Source organism: Polypterus senegalus, chromosome 5 (assembly GCF_016835505.1).
Source record: "Polypterus senegalus isolate Bchr_013 chromosome 5, ASM1683550v1, whole genome shotgun sequence".
NCBI lineage: Eukaryota > Metazoa > Chordata > Cladistia > Polypteriformes > Polypteridae > Polypterus > Polypterus senegalus.
The window spans coordinates 66,906,297-66,923,581 of record NC_053158.1 but is presented as its reverse complement, the minus strand read 5'-3'; the positions used below and the strand labels follow the sequence as shown (position 1 = coordinate 66,923,581).

General features: G+C 35.3%; 1 protein-coding gene across 5 annotated transcripts in view; it reads right to left on the bottom strand.

Annotated features, from left to right (window-relative positions):
- The window catches only part of LOC120530334 (laminin subunit alpha-3-like), a 385,202-nt gene that overhangs the window by 36,518 nt on the left and 331,399 nt on the right, over window positions 1–17,285 (bottom strand). For all 5 annotated transcript variants that reach the window (XM_039754747.1, XM_039754746.1, XM_039754745.1 and 2 more), the window contains exons 47-65: window positions 16,795–16,946; window positions 15,283–15,393; window positions 14,967–15,078; window positions 14,723–14,869; window positions 13,671–13,867; window positions 13,266–13,382; window positions 11,869–12,023; window positions 11,451–11,592; window positions 11,128–11,227; window positions 10,392–10,508; window positions 8,931–9,113; window positions 7,552–7,703; window positions 7,249–7,437; window positions 3,942–4,093; window positions 3,673–3,835; window positions 3,311–3,438; window positions 2,252–2,390; window positions 1,894–2,010; window positions 3–136 (exon numbers count right to left, since the gene is read on the bottom strand). In XM_039754747.1, coding sequence (XP_039610681.1) covers window positions 3–136; window positions 1,894–2,010; window positions 2,252–2,390; window positions 3,311–3,438; window positions 3,673–3,835; window positions 3,942–4,093; window positions 7,249–7,437; window positions 7,552–7,703; window positions 8,931–9,113; window positions 10,392–10,508; window positions 11,128–11,227; window positions 11,451–11,592; window positions 11,869–12,023; window positions 13,266–13,382; window positions 13,671–13,867; window positions 14,723–14,869; window positions 14,967–15,078; window positions 15,283–15,393; window positions 16,795–16,946 — 2,707 coding nt within the window. The remainder of the gene's footprint in view (window positions 1–2; window positions 137–1,893; window positions 2,011–2,251; window positions 2,391–3,310; window positions 3,439–3,672; window positions 3,836–3,941; window positions 4,094–7,248; window positions 7,438–7,551; window positions 7,704–8,930; window positions 9,114–10,391; window positions 10,509–11,127; window positions 11,228–11,450; window positions 11,593–11,868; window positions 12,024–13,265; window positions 13,383–13,670; window positions 13,868–14,722; window positions 14,870–14,966; window positions 15,079–15,282; window positions 15,394–16,794; window positions 16,947–17,285) is intronic.

Below are 17,285 nucleotides of genomic sequence, written 5' to 3'. Positions count from 1 at the left end.
ACTTCTTTCTAATGGAGTTAGGAATTCCACCAACGTAATACTCAGTAAATTCACCAGACATGGAAAAATTGGACTTGTTTATTATCCCAGCTACATAAATCATGAAATCTTTTTGCCGCAGATAAATTCCCAAATTCTATAAAAATTAGAAAAACACAAAATTAATGAACACTTTACTATTTAACAAGTATAGAAAACATTTTTTATTATACATTGGATTATTACATTTTTCATTTTATAGTATAAATTAATCATAAAACAACCAGTTAAGAGCCTAATGGCCAATCGACTTTCTACCAAAGCAGCAGTCCAGGATGGCAGAGCTTGTCCTTGCAGTGATTAGCCCATTATTATTGCTTATTCAAACCTATCAACAATTTCTACAGTATATATCATACACAGCACCAGCAGCCAATTTAAAAACAAACATTTTAGTCTGAAAAGCTGCTGTCTGAAATATTCAACTTTAAATGATATGTAGTATAGTGAAATAACAATAAAGGACATCTGGCTAAACTTTGCATATTTTGAAAACATTACAGCAGCACAATTACATTCTACTGACCAACTATTTGGTTATTTGACTTTGGGCCATTGACTTCTGTTCTATTCTCCGCTGTTCATATTGCTAACAGTGCTCAGTAAAAATGGTCATAAGAAAATTACATTACAAGTATATCTGCTACTTGACAGAATGGAGAATTTCATTTTATGTGTTAGTCTCTAAACTGAGACGTTAAGATTAGTTCAACCAGTTTTATACCACTGCCCTTGTCGTGATTTAGCTAGGCACATGAACAAATTTAAAACATACTAATTGTTTCAGTCTCAGTCTAAACCACAATTACATTTTGCGAAAACCAAATATATGTCCACATAACAAATTTATAAATAACATTAGAATGGATTATAAAGAATTACACATTCAGATTAACCAAGGTACAGTATATGAAACATAATACCAACAAAAACACAAGAGTTGAACTTAGTGTTCCAATAAAGTAAACACAGAAAGATAAATAATTACCCAATGTATTTTGGTTAAAAAATTGAATAAAAGTAAAAAAAAACAAATATGTAGTGCTAGAATTAAAAGGAAAAAGCAAACATACTCTAAAAAGATCCTTAAATCTACACATTTCTAGATCTGATATGTGAATATGAATGATGAACTAAGCCAAATCACTAAAGTAGAGCAGAGGTACTGTATATGAGACTCTCGGAAAAGATGCCCTAACTGGACTAATTCATGTTCATGCAGAAAAGGACGTATAAGACTACAAACAAGCAGTCCAGGAAGGTTTCCACAGTAACAATACAATGATTTAGTATACAATTTCAAATTTTTGAAAATTTGAAAATATATAGATGCAAAACCTTGGTTTGTATGTTTCCAAAAATCATTTGGGAAATTCCTAATGAGCAAAGGTTAGCAAATATCCTATCACATATAAATGGTGATCAAGCTTATCCAAGTAACAATAGCCCATAAGCTTAATATGCTTCTTGGGTAAACTAATGGAAGCAATTATTAAGGAAAAGATTGAGCAATTGGGTAAAAGGTCTATTAGCAAATAGTAAAAGAGAAAAAGCAGCTTTAATGGTACTGTCATAATACAGTATATCATTACTTTTCTTTGTTAAATTGATGGCTTAAAATCACAATATGGGTTATGGAGAAGGCAATTCAGTAGTGGCATACTCAGCAGACAAAAAAATTGCCAGGAGTGTTGAAAATGTAGACAGAGCTGCAGCTGAGCAGGAGTGAACCAGACATAAGTTAATGTTGCAAGAAAGAATACATTTGTTTTATCAAGTTATAAAAATTCTAAGCCTGATATAATATATTGAGAAATATAGAATTAATACATAAAGAACTGAAAAAACACTTACCACACTACTTTTTCCATTAAATAAAACATTTTGAGAAGTTCCGGTGTCTAAATAATTCTTGGATTTGTAGGTCCATGCAAGTTTACCTTGAAGCATACTCACAAGTAAGTAATTTTCCTGGAATAAAAATTCATTATGGAGTTTAATTTTTGGGGATTAAATTAACATGTTGTTGTACCTTATTTCTTTTTAAGACAAACATAGTAAAGGAAGGCTAATAATTAATAATTAATTATATAGGGATCCAGAAACAGTCATAACTTAAAACCCACTGAAACAGATTTATATATGTGTGGTGTATAAACTCTTTAAAACAAGCATATATTACACTGAATATAAACTTTAGCTATTGTCATACCTCATTTCCTAAGAAGAAAAGCACCCCATTCTGTGAACTGGTTTGAATTGACTGTTCAAACCGGCCAATCTTTACAGTATTGTTCACTTGGGCATATCCTGTGCCTTCAAAGTAATATTGATCGGATCCTTTGTTGTATCTAAATAACAGAATAAAATATTGATTAGGTGGTAGTGTACTTCTCTGTATATGTTTTATTAATGTTGCATAGGCTTGCAGTGAAGGTTGCTAACTTTACCATAAAGTATTGCTACACTACTTAATATATTTAATATTTAGAAAACAAAAAGTCATGTAAAAACTTGATTGCTTTGTATGGATTGTAATAAAATTAAAAAAAAAAAAGAAAACAAAAAGTCCTGTTGACATTATCCTTAATCAGATTACTTAGGCAGAGCACCTTATGCAAGCATGAGAAAACAGCGTGAGCTCCTCATTTTGTAAGCTCTGTGTGTAAAATGTGTTCAATAGGTATATGAAGGCAATACAACAAGAGAGGGGTGGGGGTGATTGGGGGTGGAAGAAGTCTTGAATGACAGGAGGCCAGCATAACATCTCTGGAATGGCATTTTCCTTGACCTGTCCTCTGAATTATTTTCAGGGTCTGTCTAAGGAGTGGGCTTTTTCAAGCTCTAAAGTCTGCTTGCAGTCAATTCTACAATGTACTGGACCTGAGAGGCAAGACGGGGGGGAAAAAGGTAGAAATCCCAGAAGAAAAATGGTGATGAAAGATGAGTGGGAAAACATCCCATCTTAACAACTTGATGGATGGGGAAAAGTTTGACAAGTCAGATCCAGAAGACAGAAAGAGTTTTTAAATTGTCTGTTTATCTTACTTTAGTATGAAGTGTACTCCCTTCTTTACAGTCCATCATGGACAGCAAAATCATCAATTTCAAATTAACTCTTTTAGAGTCAAAGTAACCCTTAAAAGTATATATATATATATGGAAAGAGTAAACCCATATAAACACCTAAAGTGTTAACACTTTTGATTTTGTGTGTGTTTAGAAAATTTCAACACCTAGAAAACTGTAAGACTCTGAATTATGTTGTTACCTTTTACAAGGAGATTCCAGGTTGACGTCAACAGCTTCTTTGAAGTGATACAAGCTTACTCTCTGTTCATTCAACATATCCAACTCAAGGCAGCCTCGGTAAAAATTTTTACTTATAGAAGCTGGGGGCTATAAAGACAAATGCAAGTATTAGTAGGCGAAGTGATTGATCGATCAATCGATAGAACTTTTTTTTTTATCGCCAAGGGAAATTTGGCTTGACATTTTTTGCAAAACTACATAAACTGTGCATTAATATACAGTATTTCTAGATAAAGCAGCATTTTATTATATAGTATATGTATTAAACTATACAAATGACTTGAAATGTTTGAAAACACAACCTCAGAAAGGGTGCCATACCATAAACTCTGGTGGGTAACCACCCACATAAAACACCACATCTTTAGGATCCAGATTTAACAGAGGAAATTGATAATTGCCATCTTGTTGAATTGTCAGTGGCAAATCCGGGTTAGTGGAAGTGAATGCTTTGGTGTAAATGAGCTGAGCATTCTGATAAATTCTGTAAACATAAACAACAATAAACCATAAAACAAACGTTACAACATAATAAAGAAATCATACAATTCCTTATTACTAGAAGAGAAGACCTGAAAGCACTCCATTACCTCTCCAGGCTTATTTTGTCCTGTACAGATTCGTCTGAACGGGTTTTTGTCACACTGGAGTCAACTCTGATTTCATATTCTTTGCCACCCAGGTTGTAAACAGAGAATAGTTTGTTATCCCTAAGAGCCATAGCTATGTAATCCTTAGTGGCCTGCAAAAAAAAAAAAAATAAATAAAAAAAATCTGTTTTTCCTCTTTTTAGATTTAAAATTAAAAAAGATATAATTAATTGTTAGGAACAGCTCAATGACAGTTAGTAAATTATGTAACAAACTAGTCCATATCTTTGTTACTGATGACTAACTGCAAATGTCAAAAGAAAATACTAGCAACTAATATGTTAATCACATGCACCAAAAGCAAATTTTTATTTAACACATCTCTATATAGTGTAATACAAGTTTATTCATTTAGAAGTGCTTGTGTAATGTCAAAGAATATTGTAAACTCAATTAAATAACATACATGCAGGATTTACTTCTAAAAATCTGGATCTACAAAATTAAAGGCTATGTTCAGTATTTTTAAAGTCGAAGTTATTTCTTTGAATTCACATATATATTAATTTGTCACATGAAATTGCATTCTAAAGTGAAGCATATTTTATAAATTCACAAAAAAAAAATACTCGCCCGCTCTTATGGGTATTGGGGTCCTACTGTGATAAAAAGCCTTAAAATGTACTGAATATGTCCATTTTCAAACTGAAAATGTTACTGAGTATTGATCCGTGTCATGAGATTAAACACATTGTGAAAAAACTAATCTATTATATGTTGTTTTAAGAAGAAAAAGAAAAAAGCTATTTTAAAAGGAGACCAGCTGCACAGTTCACTTTGCTGCTTGTCTTCTTCCATAGCACCCTTCAGGGATATGAATGGATTCACCTTGGAAAGCCATCACAAAGCATTGTTATTGACAATATTGAAGGTTGATATCCAGATGTGAATTTCTGTCTCAGTAGACAACATGACAAAAAACTGAAAAAAGGTCCCATTTACAATCGCTTATCTTTTTTTTGCTAAACAGAAGCTTATTTTTTTAATTCACAAAGATGTTCCCTGCTGTTGCGGAGTGGTTAAATCTATCTGTTATTATAGCTTTAGTGAGAGAAAATATTTTACCACATATCCATCCATCCTCCTAACTAGCTTATCCAAGGTATTGTCAAAGGTCAATGGGAGCCTACCCCAGTGAGCATCAGGAACAATCCATGAACAAAACCACAGTCCATTTAAGGTAAAACACACACACATACACACAGCCATGCAGGCCAATTTAGCAATGTCCATTCACCTAAGATTAATCAGGTTGAAGTTTCGTAAGTTCAGTACAGGTGTTTAAGCAGAGGTAGAGTTGTAGCACTGAGCTGTCATTCCTGTCTCTGTGCCAGGGTTTGCATGGAGTCTGAATGTCCTCCCTGTGTATCAAAATCTATGGCACATTCAGCTCATTCCACTTTCTGGGCCCTTTATTTCCATCGTGCATGCACATGACATGCCACAGTAAAGTGTGACATGCAGGTAGCTTGGTGCTTTCAAAAATCTAAGGCTTTTATTAAAACTACAATGCAGTGTAATCAGTTCAGTTCAGAATAATTATTTTTGTACAAAGTACAATGACACTCATATGTATTTTTTCCACTACGCTGCCACTTAGCTTGAGTCTTGCTCCATAGGCTTTGTGAAAACCTACCTGACAGGGAGAAAATATTTTGTTAGTTGTGGGAATTACAACTCAAGACACATGATATCCAATATGGTGTTCCACAAGGCTCTATCCTGGGTCCGCTGTTATTCTCAATCTATATGCTTCCGTTAGGTCAGATTATCTCAGGGCACAACGTGAGCTACCACAGCTATGCTGATGACACACAGCTGTACTTATCAATAGCACCTGATGACCCGATTCTATTGATTCACTAACACAATGTCTGACTAGTATCTCAGAATGGATGAATAGTAATTTTCTCAAGTTAAATAAAGAGAAAACTGAAATTTTAGTGATCAGCAATAATGGATACAATGAGGCTATTAGAAATAAACTGGATACATTAGGATTAAAAGTCAAGACGGAGGTAAAAAGCTTAGGGGTGATTGTTGACTGTAATCTGAATTTTAAATCACATATTAATCAGATCATTAGGACAGCATTTTTCACTTAAGAAACATAAGTAAAGTTAGACCTCTTTATCACTGAAAGATGCTGAGAAATTAATTCACGCGTTTGTTTTCAGTCGACTAGATTACTGTAACGCACTCCTCTCAGGACTACCCAAAAAAGATATAAATCGTTTGCAACTAGTGCAGAATGCAGCTGCTAGAATCCTAACTAGGAAAAGAAAATCAGAACACATTACTCCAGTTTTGATGTCACTACACTGGTTACCTGTGTCATTCAGAATTGACTTTAAAATTCTGCTTATGGTTTATAAAGCCTTAAATAATCTCGCCCCATCTTATATATCGGAATGTCTGACACCTTATATTCCAAATCGTAACCTCAGATCCTCAAATGAGTGTCTCCTTAGAATTCCAAGAACAAAACTTAAAAGAAGTGGTGAGGCGGCCTTCTGCTGCTATGCACCTAAAATCTGGAATAGCCTGCCAATAGGAATTCGCCAGGCTGATACAGTAGAGCACTTTAAAACACTGCTGAAAACACATTACTTTAACATGGCCTTTTATAACTTCATTTTAATCGTAATTTAACTTAATCCTGATACTCTGTATGTTCAATTCATCATAACAACTATTCATGGTGGCTCTAAAATCGGTACTGACCCCTACTCTTTTTCTGTTTGTTTTTCCGGTTTCTTGTTGGTGGTGGCCTGCGCCACCTCCACCTACTCAAAGCTTCATGATGCTCCAACAATGATGGACGGATTAAAAGGAAGAAGTCTACGTGACCATCATCATCATCAAGCCCTTCCGTGAGAACCCTAAATCCAAAGAGGACTGTTTCATTTATGTTAGGTAGAATGCCCAGAGGGACTGGCGGTATCATGGTCTGGAATCCCTACAGATTTTATTTTTCTCCAGCCGTCTGGAGTTTTTGTTTTTCTGTCGCCCTGGCCATTGAACCTTACTCTTACTCGATGTTAATGTTGATTTATTTTTTATAATTATGTCTTTATGTTTTCTATTCTTTAATATGTAAAGCACTTTGAGCTACTGTTTGTATGAAAATGTGCTATATAAATAAATGTTGTTGTTGTTGTTGGTGAAATAACAATTATTTTGTCAAAGATTGAATATGCACATTTATAAGAACAGCAACACAAATCATAAGTGCTAATCCACTTACATTCTTGTTTCCTAAGTATAAAACAAACATGTTTCCACTGTCTGATGTCTGGCGTCTTCGTCGGTCTCCTCTAGGAAGAGGCCTCTGGAGAAACACGGAGAGGGCAGTGTATGCCTTCAAGTCTTCAAGATTACTTGGTGGGTGCACCTCCACCCGAGCGTTGCCATTAAACATCATGGGCACTACAATCTGGGAAATGCAAATAACAGAAGGTCAACATGTCTGGCTTATATTTCATGGCATTACTGTTTTATTCTACCACACTACATTGTGTTACTGGATAGCAAAAAAAAAAAAAGACACCTTATTCGCTGCATCTCGGGCCTGCCTGATGAGCTCTTTGATGCGCTCCACATTATCAGTGATGTTGCTGCTTGGAGACAATTCCCTGCTTCTCTCCTCAACCTGGGTGATCTTTTCCAGGAGTGATGGAATTGTACTGGATATGTTTTGAACTGTTGGAAAAAATGGTACTGAATTTTGAGAAACTGACTAAGTGAATTCCACAAACATATTTACTACAAATAAAAGGACTATGATCATGTATCCTTTGGAGGTATAACTTGATATTGGGTATTGGGTGATATAAATTACTGAAGCCATTGTGTTGTGATTACCACCAATGGCCCCACCTCTCTCTCTCTCTGACATGTAAAAGACTAAAAGTCTCTGTGTGCCACCTTTTTCACTCTTTCCCCATTAAGCAAATGCCATAAATGACAGATGAGGCCTACCTAACTCACTTTCAGACTGGGAAAAATCCCAGACACTAAACGTCAAGTCAATCTTCACACATACTGCTTTTTTCAGTAGTTCCATTGCACTGCAAGACTAGCACCCTCTTTTTCTTTTCCTAGTATTATTTTGTGATAGGGATAATCTGATTACAATCAACCTCAACAAAAACACCCCCCACTACAATAGCAGCAAAATATACTGTACAGGGTGGTCCAGATCTAATTATGCAGATCCAGATCGTCTGGATGACTTTGATTTATGCGGGGACGATTCCAGTTTGGTACAAAGACGATTTTTCATGTCGACATTTTGCACACTTCTCGATGGTCCGGGATTTTTCGGGTGATTTTCTATGTAATAAACTTAATAAGTTATAGCGTAATGAAAATTGCATAATTAGATCTGGACCACACCATAGATAGAGACTTTCCTAATGAACATTGTCAAAAGCATTTTATGTGTATATTGCACCTGTGTATATATAGAGCCCAGGGATTCTGAAAGACAACTAGCTCAGTGTCACTGTTAGCCAGTACTGAGAACTGAATCAGACCTGCTTTTTAACCTGTCCCATGGTCTGCAGGTAAAATAGTAATGAAAGCCTAGCTATTAGTATACAAAAATGTCCCTTCTCTGGTGAAATGTACACTGCATTAGTGCAGACATTCTATCTATAAACCCAATTGTACAAACCAAAGTACAAAATAAATACAATAGTCTTCCCCTGGTAAAGTAAATTCTACTGATGGTGTAAATTGTCCTAAAATCCATTACATATTAACAGTATAATAATACAGTCACATCAGTGCTTTACAAATAATACACTTAATAAACAATGGAAGTGGTTAAATATTACAAAATCCTATTCCTATATATCACAATTCTCATCTCTAGCAAGAATTAAAGGACTTTTAGCAAATGTTTTCATTGAAATGCACACTCACTTGATTTACTAACATCATCCAAAACATTGTTGAAGTTTGGATCACTGGGACTTCCTCCATTCTTTTCTTTTATTTCGTTCACCTCAGCTTGAATTGGTTGAAGCTCCTTCAGGACATCATTTACTTTAGAATTAGCCAACTCTGCCATATTTTTGGCAGCATTGATAGTACTTCCAATATCATCTAAAATATGCAAAATAAATAAGAATGTGGCTTTAAAAATAGTAAACATCAATATTGCGAGAAAATACTTTAACCATTTACAATTCCATTTAAATGATGTACTTTTCCAGGTCAATGCCAAAATTGTCATCAACAATGTTAACTACCGAATATGCTGACGTGAGAACATTTCCATTTGCATAATAGGTCACATTGTTATAGTTCAAAAACACAGAAGTGAAAGTGAATAATGTCTGTGACACAGTATGATACGTATACATATCACACTTAAGGCTTACACAGGTCAGAGACAGCAACTCAAAACTACTTTAAAATCTAAACAAATTTTCTAGTTGTTCTCATGTAATACAATATATTCAGATTCAAGGACTTTTTTCATTTTCTTTTTATAAAAGAACTCCATAGACTCCTAGAACTGACTCAAGTGCTATAAGGCGACAGTTTGCCCTGCCACCATTGAAAGATTTACTATGTGAAAGACCAGAGGAGTCGTAAGTCTCTCCAGTTAATCAAATTAATTAATGAAATATGCAAACGAAAGCCCTGCATTAACAGAAAAAAGATAATGCTCCCTTTTATTATATATATTCTTCATGAATAAAAATGGAACTTAATCTGTAGTAAAACTTTAATATTTCTTCATCATTAATGCCTTGAGTTCTGTGTTTGCTACTTTAATCCTTTACCAATGCACAGCTTTTATAGAATTTGTAGTAAAATATTAGTATGTTACACAAAGATTGTAAATAATCAAAGTATACTCTTCATGAAGTTTGCATTAGAAGTTTGTCATTCAGTTTATTATGATTAATTTGTTAACACATACACTTCCATTTAAAGGTTCAGCTCTTTTTTCATTTGTTGCATAATAACTGCAAAAAATAAACAGCAGTACCAAACTGAGCCAAGCTATAAGTGATCACAGTAATTGAGTCTGGCATTATTTAACAGTAGAAAACCCTTTTAATATCCTATTAAGCCCTGTAGTAATTGTAAGTCTCAAAGAATCCTAAGATCCGCTCCCATGTTGAAGAATTTTGCACAGATGTGGCCACTGTTTGGTCACTTACAGTACATCTGGCTCCTTTTCCTCATACTTTTTTGACCAGGCTGCTGCTACCTTTCATTGTCACATTAATCAGAGACCCTTCCAGCTATATTGCAGCCTTATGTTCACACTGAGGCATTAGTACAGTCTTTGCTAATTCCCAAATTCAACACAAAGGATTTTATCAGGCAAAAATGATATCTTCATTATGCCTTTTCAGAAAGACCTACCTCTCTTAATAAGATTCAGATTTTTCTGGGCCTCTGTGAGCTCATTTTGCAAATTTAGCTTTTTCCTTTCTGCAGTTGCTAAGCGGTTTTGAATGTCATCAAGCTTTGGTACAGCCTCTGTCACAATGGAAAAAAGGAAAAAAATGACAAAGGATAAATATTGTATTAAAAAAATCAATTCAAAATATAAACCACAGTCACATACAGTAATTCATTATAAACAATTCATTATAAACAAGCCCAAGCAAGCAGCTAAATGGAAAGCAAAAGGTGCACCATAGATATCTATATTTCCTTATTTAGCTCAATAATTATTTACAGTGACTTCCAAATGTTACAGTAGTTTAAGAATATATTTTACACAAAAATTACATTGCCAGGTTCAGAGCCTCAGTGAGGGACTGAGTTGACGTATTTTCATTCTTCCTCTCCTTCATCTTATTAGTATTACAGTATACTGTATACCTGGCTGATGACTTTATCCAAGGCAGCTTGGTATGTCAAAACTGTTTACACTGCAGCAAAGACAGGTTAAGTCATTTGCTGTGGGTCATACAGCAAGTCATAAGTGGTAGCTGAATTAGCAACCTTGATATTTAAATCAAAAGCTTATCCACACCACCATACTGCCTGGCTTACAGGACAGAGCTGTGCAGCTCATCCTTGCTTTTTTGATTGTTATGTGAAAACATAAAAAAAAAACATACATCACCCAAAGTATGTTAGCAATTCTTACCTTTCCATTTGGCCTCTGCATTTCTTGCATCTGTTTGCAATTGATCACCATTGCTTTTCAGGGTCTTGGCTTTACCTTCTAGATCTTGCTGGACCACAGTCTAAACAAAAATAAATAAATAAGCATGCATATACTGTAAGAAGTATTAAATGGCACCACAGCAAGTGAAAAGTTAAACAGGAGAGTCTGGCAGAAGGAACGAAATTGAAAGCCTTGCCCAATATTTATTTGTGGAGGTGACAATGTATATATATTTTAATTAGCAGGCCAGAATTAAGGACATCAGTACTGATCTACAAGAAAAAACAAACAGAAGAACTTACTTGCATTGCACTGTTAGCTGCCTGTTCTGCCTTTTTGGCTGCCTCCTCTGCTGCCTTCACTGCATCTGTAATATTTTTATAAGCTTCAGTAGCCTCAATTGCATACTGCACATTAGAACTGCTGCTTGCATTTTTTAGGGCCCTGCATATTAAATAAAAAGATGTAAATGACAATGAGAAAAACATCGACAGACATACAGACACACTGATATACCGACCGACAGACACACTGACATACCGACCAACAGACCGACAGACAGAAAGACTGATATACCGACCGACTGACAGACACACTGATATACCGACCGACTGACAGATACACTGACATACCGACCGACAGACAGACACACTGATATACCGACCGACCGACTGATATACTGACCGAAAGACAGACAGATAGATAGACAGATAAACTTACTCCTTTAACTCCTTGGCTTGCTTATCTAGATTCCGAGCATGTTCCTCAGCCTGCATGACAATATCAGCTTTACTTCCAACTTGGGACAATTTCTTAACTTTTTCAGTGAGTTCCCTCTTTGCTCCATCCAGCTGAGCAGCTTCTCTTTCATATTCCTGTTTGAAATATTGAACAGAACAATGACTTAAAGAAATAAATTCATAGCCTACTGGTTTAATGGACGATATAAAAACGCTGGGGAGGAAAAGTGATGAGTATCACTAACTGTTATCTTTATTCATGCTCCTGCACTATTATTGATTGAAATGCTTGTGGCATTTGTCAAATATCATCAATAATCAGTATAAAACTCTGATTTGTACCTTAAATAGTTTTGCACATATGTGTCATAGACTTATCTAATATAAAAGTATATTTGTTTATATTCGGAACAATAGGTGCTACATGAACTGTAAAACAAGGCTCCTTTCAAAAATGAACACGCAGGGGCAGATGAAAAACAAAGATAAAGCTGAAATACTAAATATTTTATATCACCAAGAACCTGCCACAATATTCTGATTAAGCAAAGAAGAGGAGGTAAGATATGTCATCCAGGATAACTGTATTGTTTATTGGCCTAATGTTTGTAAATTAATACCTGCAAATGAGATGCTTAAAAATTACCTACCACACACTGCTATTGACTAGCTCTCTATCGGAGTGTCTAACATTTGAGTGCTGTCCTTTTTAAATATCATTAAGCCATCTAGCCGTTGGACCTTTTCTCCAAACCAAGCCACTTGGCCACAACTAGCTAACAAAGCTAATCCTGTTCCTGTTATTCCACAGACTCTTGTTCTTACATTGGGCTGCCTTCCTGTGACTTGACAGCTGCTTGCTTCAAAAAGTTAAACAGCACTAAAAATGTGATTTGTCTTTAAGTGCAATTTTTATCTAATGCTTGTCTTCTCTTCCTGTTTTGTATTGTGCACATGTGTGTTTTTGGGCTACAAATAGACTGTGAAATACTATAAAAGAACTTGTACATCAGAGAGCGTGTCTTTGATGCAAAATACCTTGCAGTGGTGACAACTCCATTAGAACAGCCACATTTGTTTTTCAGTTGTTTAGACAAGAGTGAATGTTTTTCTGTGTTTGCATTCTACTGCTAGACCTTTATTCATTTTTATTAAAAATGTGGTTTTAAATTCTGTATAAGATATAAGCACACAATTTTGAAAGGCACTATGATAGATGCCGTTCAACTCTAGACATACAGTGAAAAGTTAATATTCAGGCTAATGCATGCTTCTCTGCTAGATTTTAGTGATGTCCAAAAATTGCAGAGTTAATTTGTGAGTACTTAAAAACTCACACTCTATACCAATGAGGTTTGCATCTGAAAATGTACTTACCTGTAAGCTGCCATCCAGCATCCGCATTAGGTCACTGATCTGTTTCATCTGATCTTGAGTCACTTTTATTTGATTTTCTACTTTGCTTTTTTCATTTTTCAGTTCATCAATAGATTGCTGGAATCAATAAAATATGAGTGAATAAGTTATTCTTTGTTTGAAAACACTGGAATTTTAAATCTTTACCAATATTCTAAAACTCATAATCAATATGACTACTTCATATCATCAAACTAAGCCACTAAATTGTAATGGCCTTCATAAATAGCTCACAATATACAATTTACTTCATCTCACATTATTTTTTCCAATCTTTCAAAAGACTCACAAAACAGAAATCCAGCAGGAATATGAGTGTCTTTGCTCTCTCTGACATGCATGACTAGCTTGTGCCCATGTACCCACCTTTGTATCTGCTGCTAATAACACATTGGCTTTATTGATGTCTTTGGCATTGTTCACAGCGCCCGATGCCTCTGTCAGAGCATCACGGAGATCTTTCAGCTTTGCATCGTACTGATTCAACATTTCGCTCAATCTTTTTGATGACTTCTGGTTTTGCTCAAGTTGTTTCTGCAGGCTGTTCTTTACCCGGTTTAACACTATGATATCAAGAAAGAATATAAAAGTTAGATATTCAAAGAAATAAAATCTAATATCATTATTAGCTGTGTCTTAACATAACTGTTTAAATGCAGAAGTGAAATATTCTTTTTTTGATTGTATACCAAATTCTTGTTATTTTTAAACAAACATTTAATTAGTTTTAAATGCTGGAATGTAAAATCTGACAAAGCTTGATTTTTTTCAAGAATAAAATCTGTAATTCCACTGCACTCACTAATGAAACAAGGTGTCTCTTTTCACAAAACAAAATTATTCTAACAATTAAAGCCTGTTGATAAGTAAACATGCAGCTTTTGGTGTACCAATTTACCCTTTCACTGAATCAGCTTAATCTGTTTTTTAGAGTCACTGGGAGCAAAAGCCCATCCTGCCGATCCTGGGCAGAGGGCATGAACTAAGTCCAGATGGCAGGGCCTTATCCTTCAAAAGGCACACTCACTCACACACACATTCAGTCATACTAAGCTACCACAGAGTCGCCAATCAACCTTCCCAGTAAGAATTTGGATGAGGAATGGACCCTCAAAAACCACAGGAGGAACACAAACAGAGAAGACTGCTTTCCTTCATGAAATACTGAAACATGTAATACTTAATCCAGCAAATTTCTTACAAAATAAAACAGTCTCTATGGATATTGATGGTAACTGAGAAAAATCAAGTTTATTTCAATTTGTGTAAATTTCTGTATGAAACACCTCTCAATACAGCAGATTGAGCCTCAGTTATCAAGAAATAACCAGGATATAGATGAATACAATGAACAACTATAGTTAACTGCAACATGGTCTGAAATTAATCCTATGTACTGTTATAGAAAGACAACTTACATTTCAGTGCCTCTTCCTTCTCCTTTTCAGCAAGCCCACGTTGTCTATTAAAATTTCGCTGCTTCATCTCTTGGACCAGGCGCTCTGCTTCAACCAACTTTTCTGAATCATTACTTGTCCAATGTATCTTAATTTTTGAGAGGAATTCTACCCAGGATCAAATGCAAATATTCAGTATTAAAAACTGATGATTTTTTTAAAAATGCTACTGTATTTATTGCAACAATATTTCTGTTAAAATTACCTTGAATATTGATAAAGAGAGATAGGACATCAGACACTAAAGTTGTGGCTCTATTATTTGTACTCTGTAGATTATTCAGTATGTTCTGTACATTTCTAAAGTTCCTCTCAGCCTGCATGATAAAAAAAGAATAACTTATACACATGAAATATACAAGAGCCTTAATGACTGAAATGCTTCAGCTAAGACATTCAAAATCTGGTCCTGATGAGGTGATTACAGCCTCAGAGCTGATACTGAGCTTTCAAGCATTCTTTAGCTACCATAAGAAAGTAAAATTAGACATAAAATGTTTTAGTCAAGGATGTCAATTTACCTGTTCTTTTAAGATACTAATATCTTGACTGAGACCAATGGTATCACTATTCAGTTGATCTATTTTTACTCTCCGGGAGTTCACATCGTATTGATATCTGTTTAGTTCGTTCTGTAAAAAATGCAAGACAGAGTGGGTTATTTCACAATGCTGAGTGACAAAGAATAATTTTCCTACATTATTAAATAACTTATTTGTATTTAAAGGGCATTCAAGAATGTATTTAACACAGAAAACACTACATATCTAGACAAATATATGACAACTTGACATATTAACTAATTAACTTAACAAGTATATATTTTGGATGTGGCAGAAAATCAGAATGATCACAAGATATCCAAGTGGAGTTAAGGAGAATGTACAAATTTTATACGACATTGACCATGCCAGATGTTAAATGAAGGCCACTGAAGTGTTCACCCTCTCACACAATGTTAACCTGCAGTCACTAATCAAATCAATGGCATGTTTTAGACTGTGCAGAAAACCACAGTACCCATAATATGCCTGTGCATACACAGACAGAAAAATTTACAGAAGGAAGGTTGCCTTCTAACCTGGAAATCAAACAGGGGACCAAATCCAATGAGGTAGTAGCACTTACTGATGTTGTTCACCTCCTATAATATTCTCAAACCAGCTTAATAAAAAATAAGTTCAAATGGAGGCAGACTATCCCAGCACAAGACAGAAAACATTTTTTGACAGGTGCTAGTCCATGACAGGGCCCACTGACATACACACTCACACATGGGGTGAATTTAGAACTGCAGATTAATCTAACATGCACACTCAGAAAAAAATCCACAGATGCAAAGCAAAAAAATGCAAAGTCCACACAGACAGCATCCAGGCCCAACATTCAAACCCAGGATACCAAAACCATGTGAGAGCAGCACTGCCCAGCGCGCCACCATGCTGCTTCTATGTAATAAAATATGAATTTCTAAACTTCATTATCACCATGTTTTTGTCCACATCTACAGTATATACACTATAAAGACATGCACATTAGGTTAAATAGATGAACATTCTCAAGCCTGCTAAATCCAGTTTAGGATAATGGGGATACAGAGACTCTCTAATGTTAAGTTAAACTATTGCTGTAGTACTAGGGTGTTGTACCGTGTTAGCCATTATGAATGTAGAGAAAAGCCAAGCAAAATGACACCTTTTATTGGCTAACTAAAAAGATTACAATATGCAAGCTTTCAAGGCAACTGCTTGCATATTGTAATCTTTTTAGTTAGCCAATAAAAGGTGTCATTTTGCTTCGCTTTAAACTATTTCTGTAAACTGAGTCAAAGTGGGCAAATATGAATGAGTGCCTGAATATGCACGGAAGGAACATGTGTCTGTCAATTCATTCCTGCCCATGTTGACTGAACAGGCTGTGGTTCCCCAGGACCCTATACAAGGTAAAGTAAGTTCAAAGAATGCATCAAATATGATATGTATAATATTAAGGGAACTTAACATAACAATGTGGATAAAGAGCATTCAAAATACCTTTGTCGCATCAATCCTCATTTCCAAGCTCCTCAGTCTCTCCTGAGCACCTGAGCTAGCATTTAAATTCTGGAGTGAGGACTTTATTGATATCATTTGTAGTTCCAGTCGTTCCAGGTCACTTAAAAGAGTTTGAACACAGCTGTCACATTCTAAAATACATAAAAAGGATATTATTTTAGGACAACAATATAATAAAGCATTGTCAGATTCATATTTATATGTACTGTCACACACATGCGGATGGGAGGCAGCTAAAGGGCTTGAATGAAGGCAATTCCACGCCAGCGCAGGGGATGATGGACTGTGCTAATCTTTAAACTTTAATAATTTCTGTCCTTCTACTGCAGACCAGTTAACGGGAAATTCCGCCTGGCACTGGCAACGTTACTTCCGGTCCTGGCTCCAACAATGTCACTTCCTCAGCCTTCCTTTAAAACCGCCATTTTTGCCTCATCCAAGTCAGTTCTGTTCTGGACTCAAAAATCGAT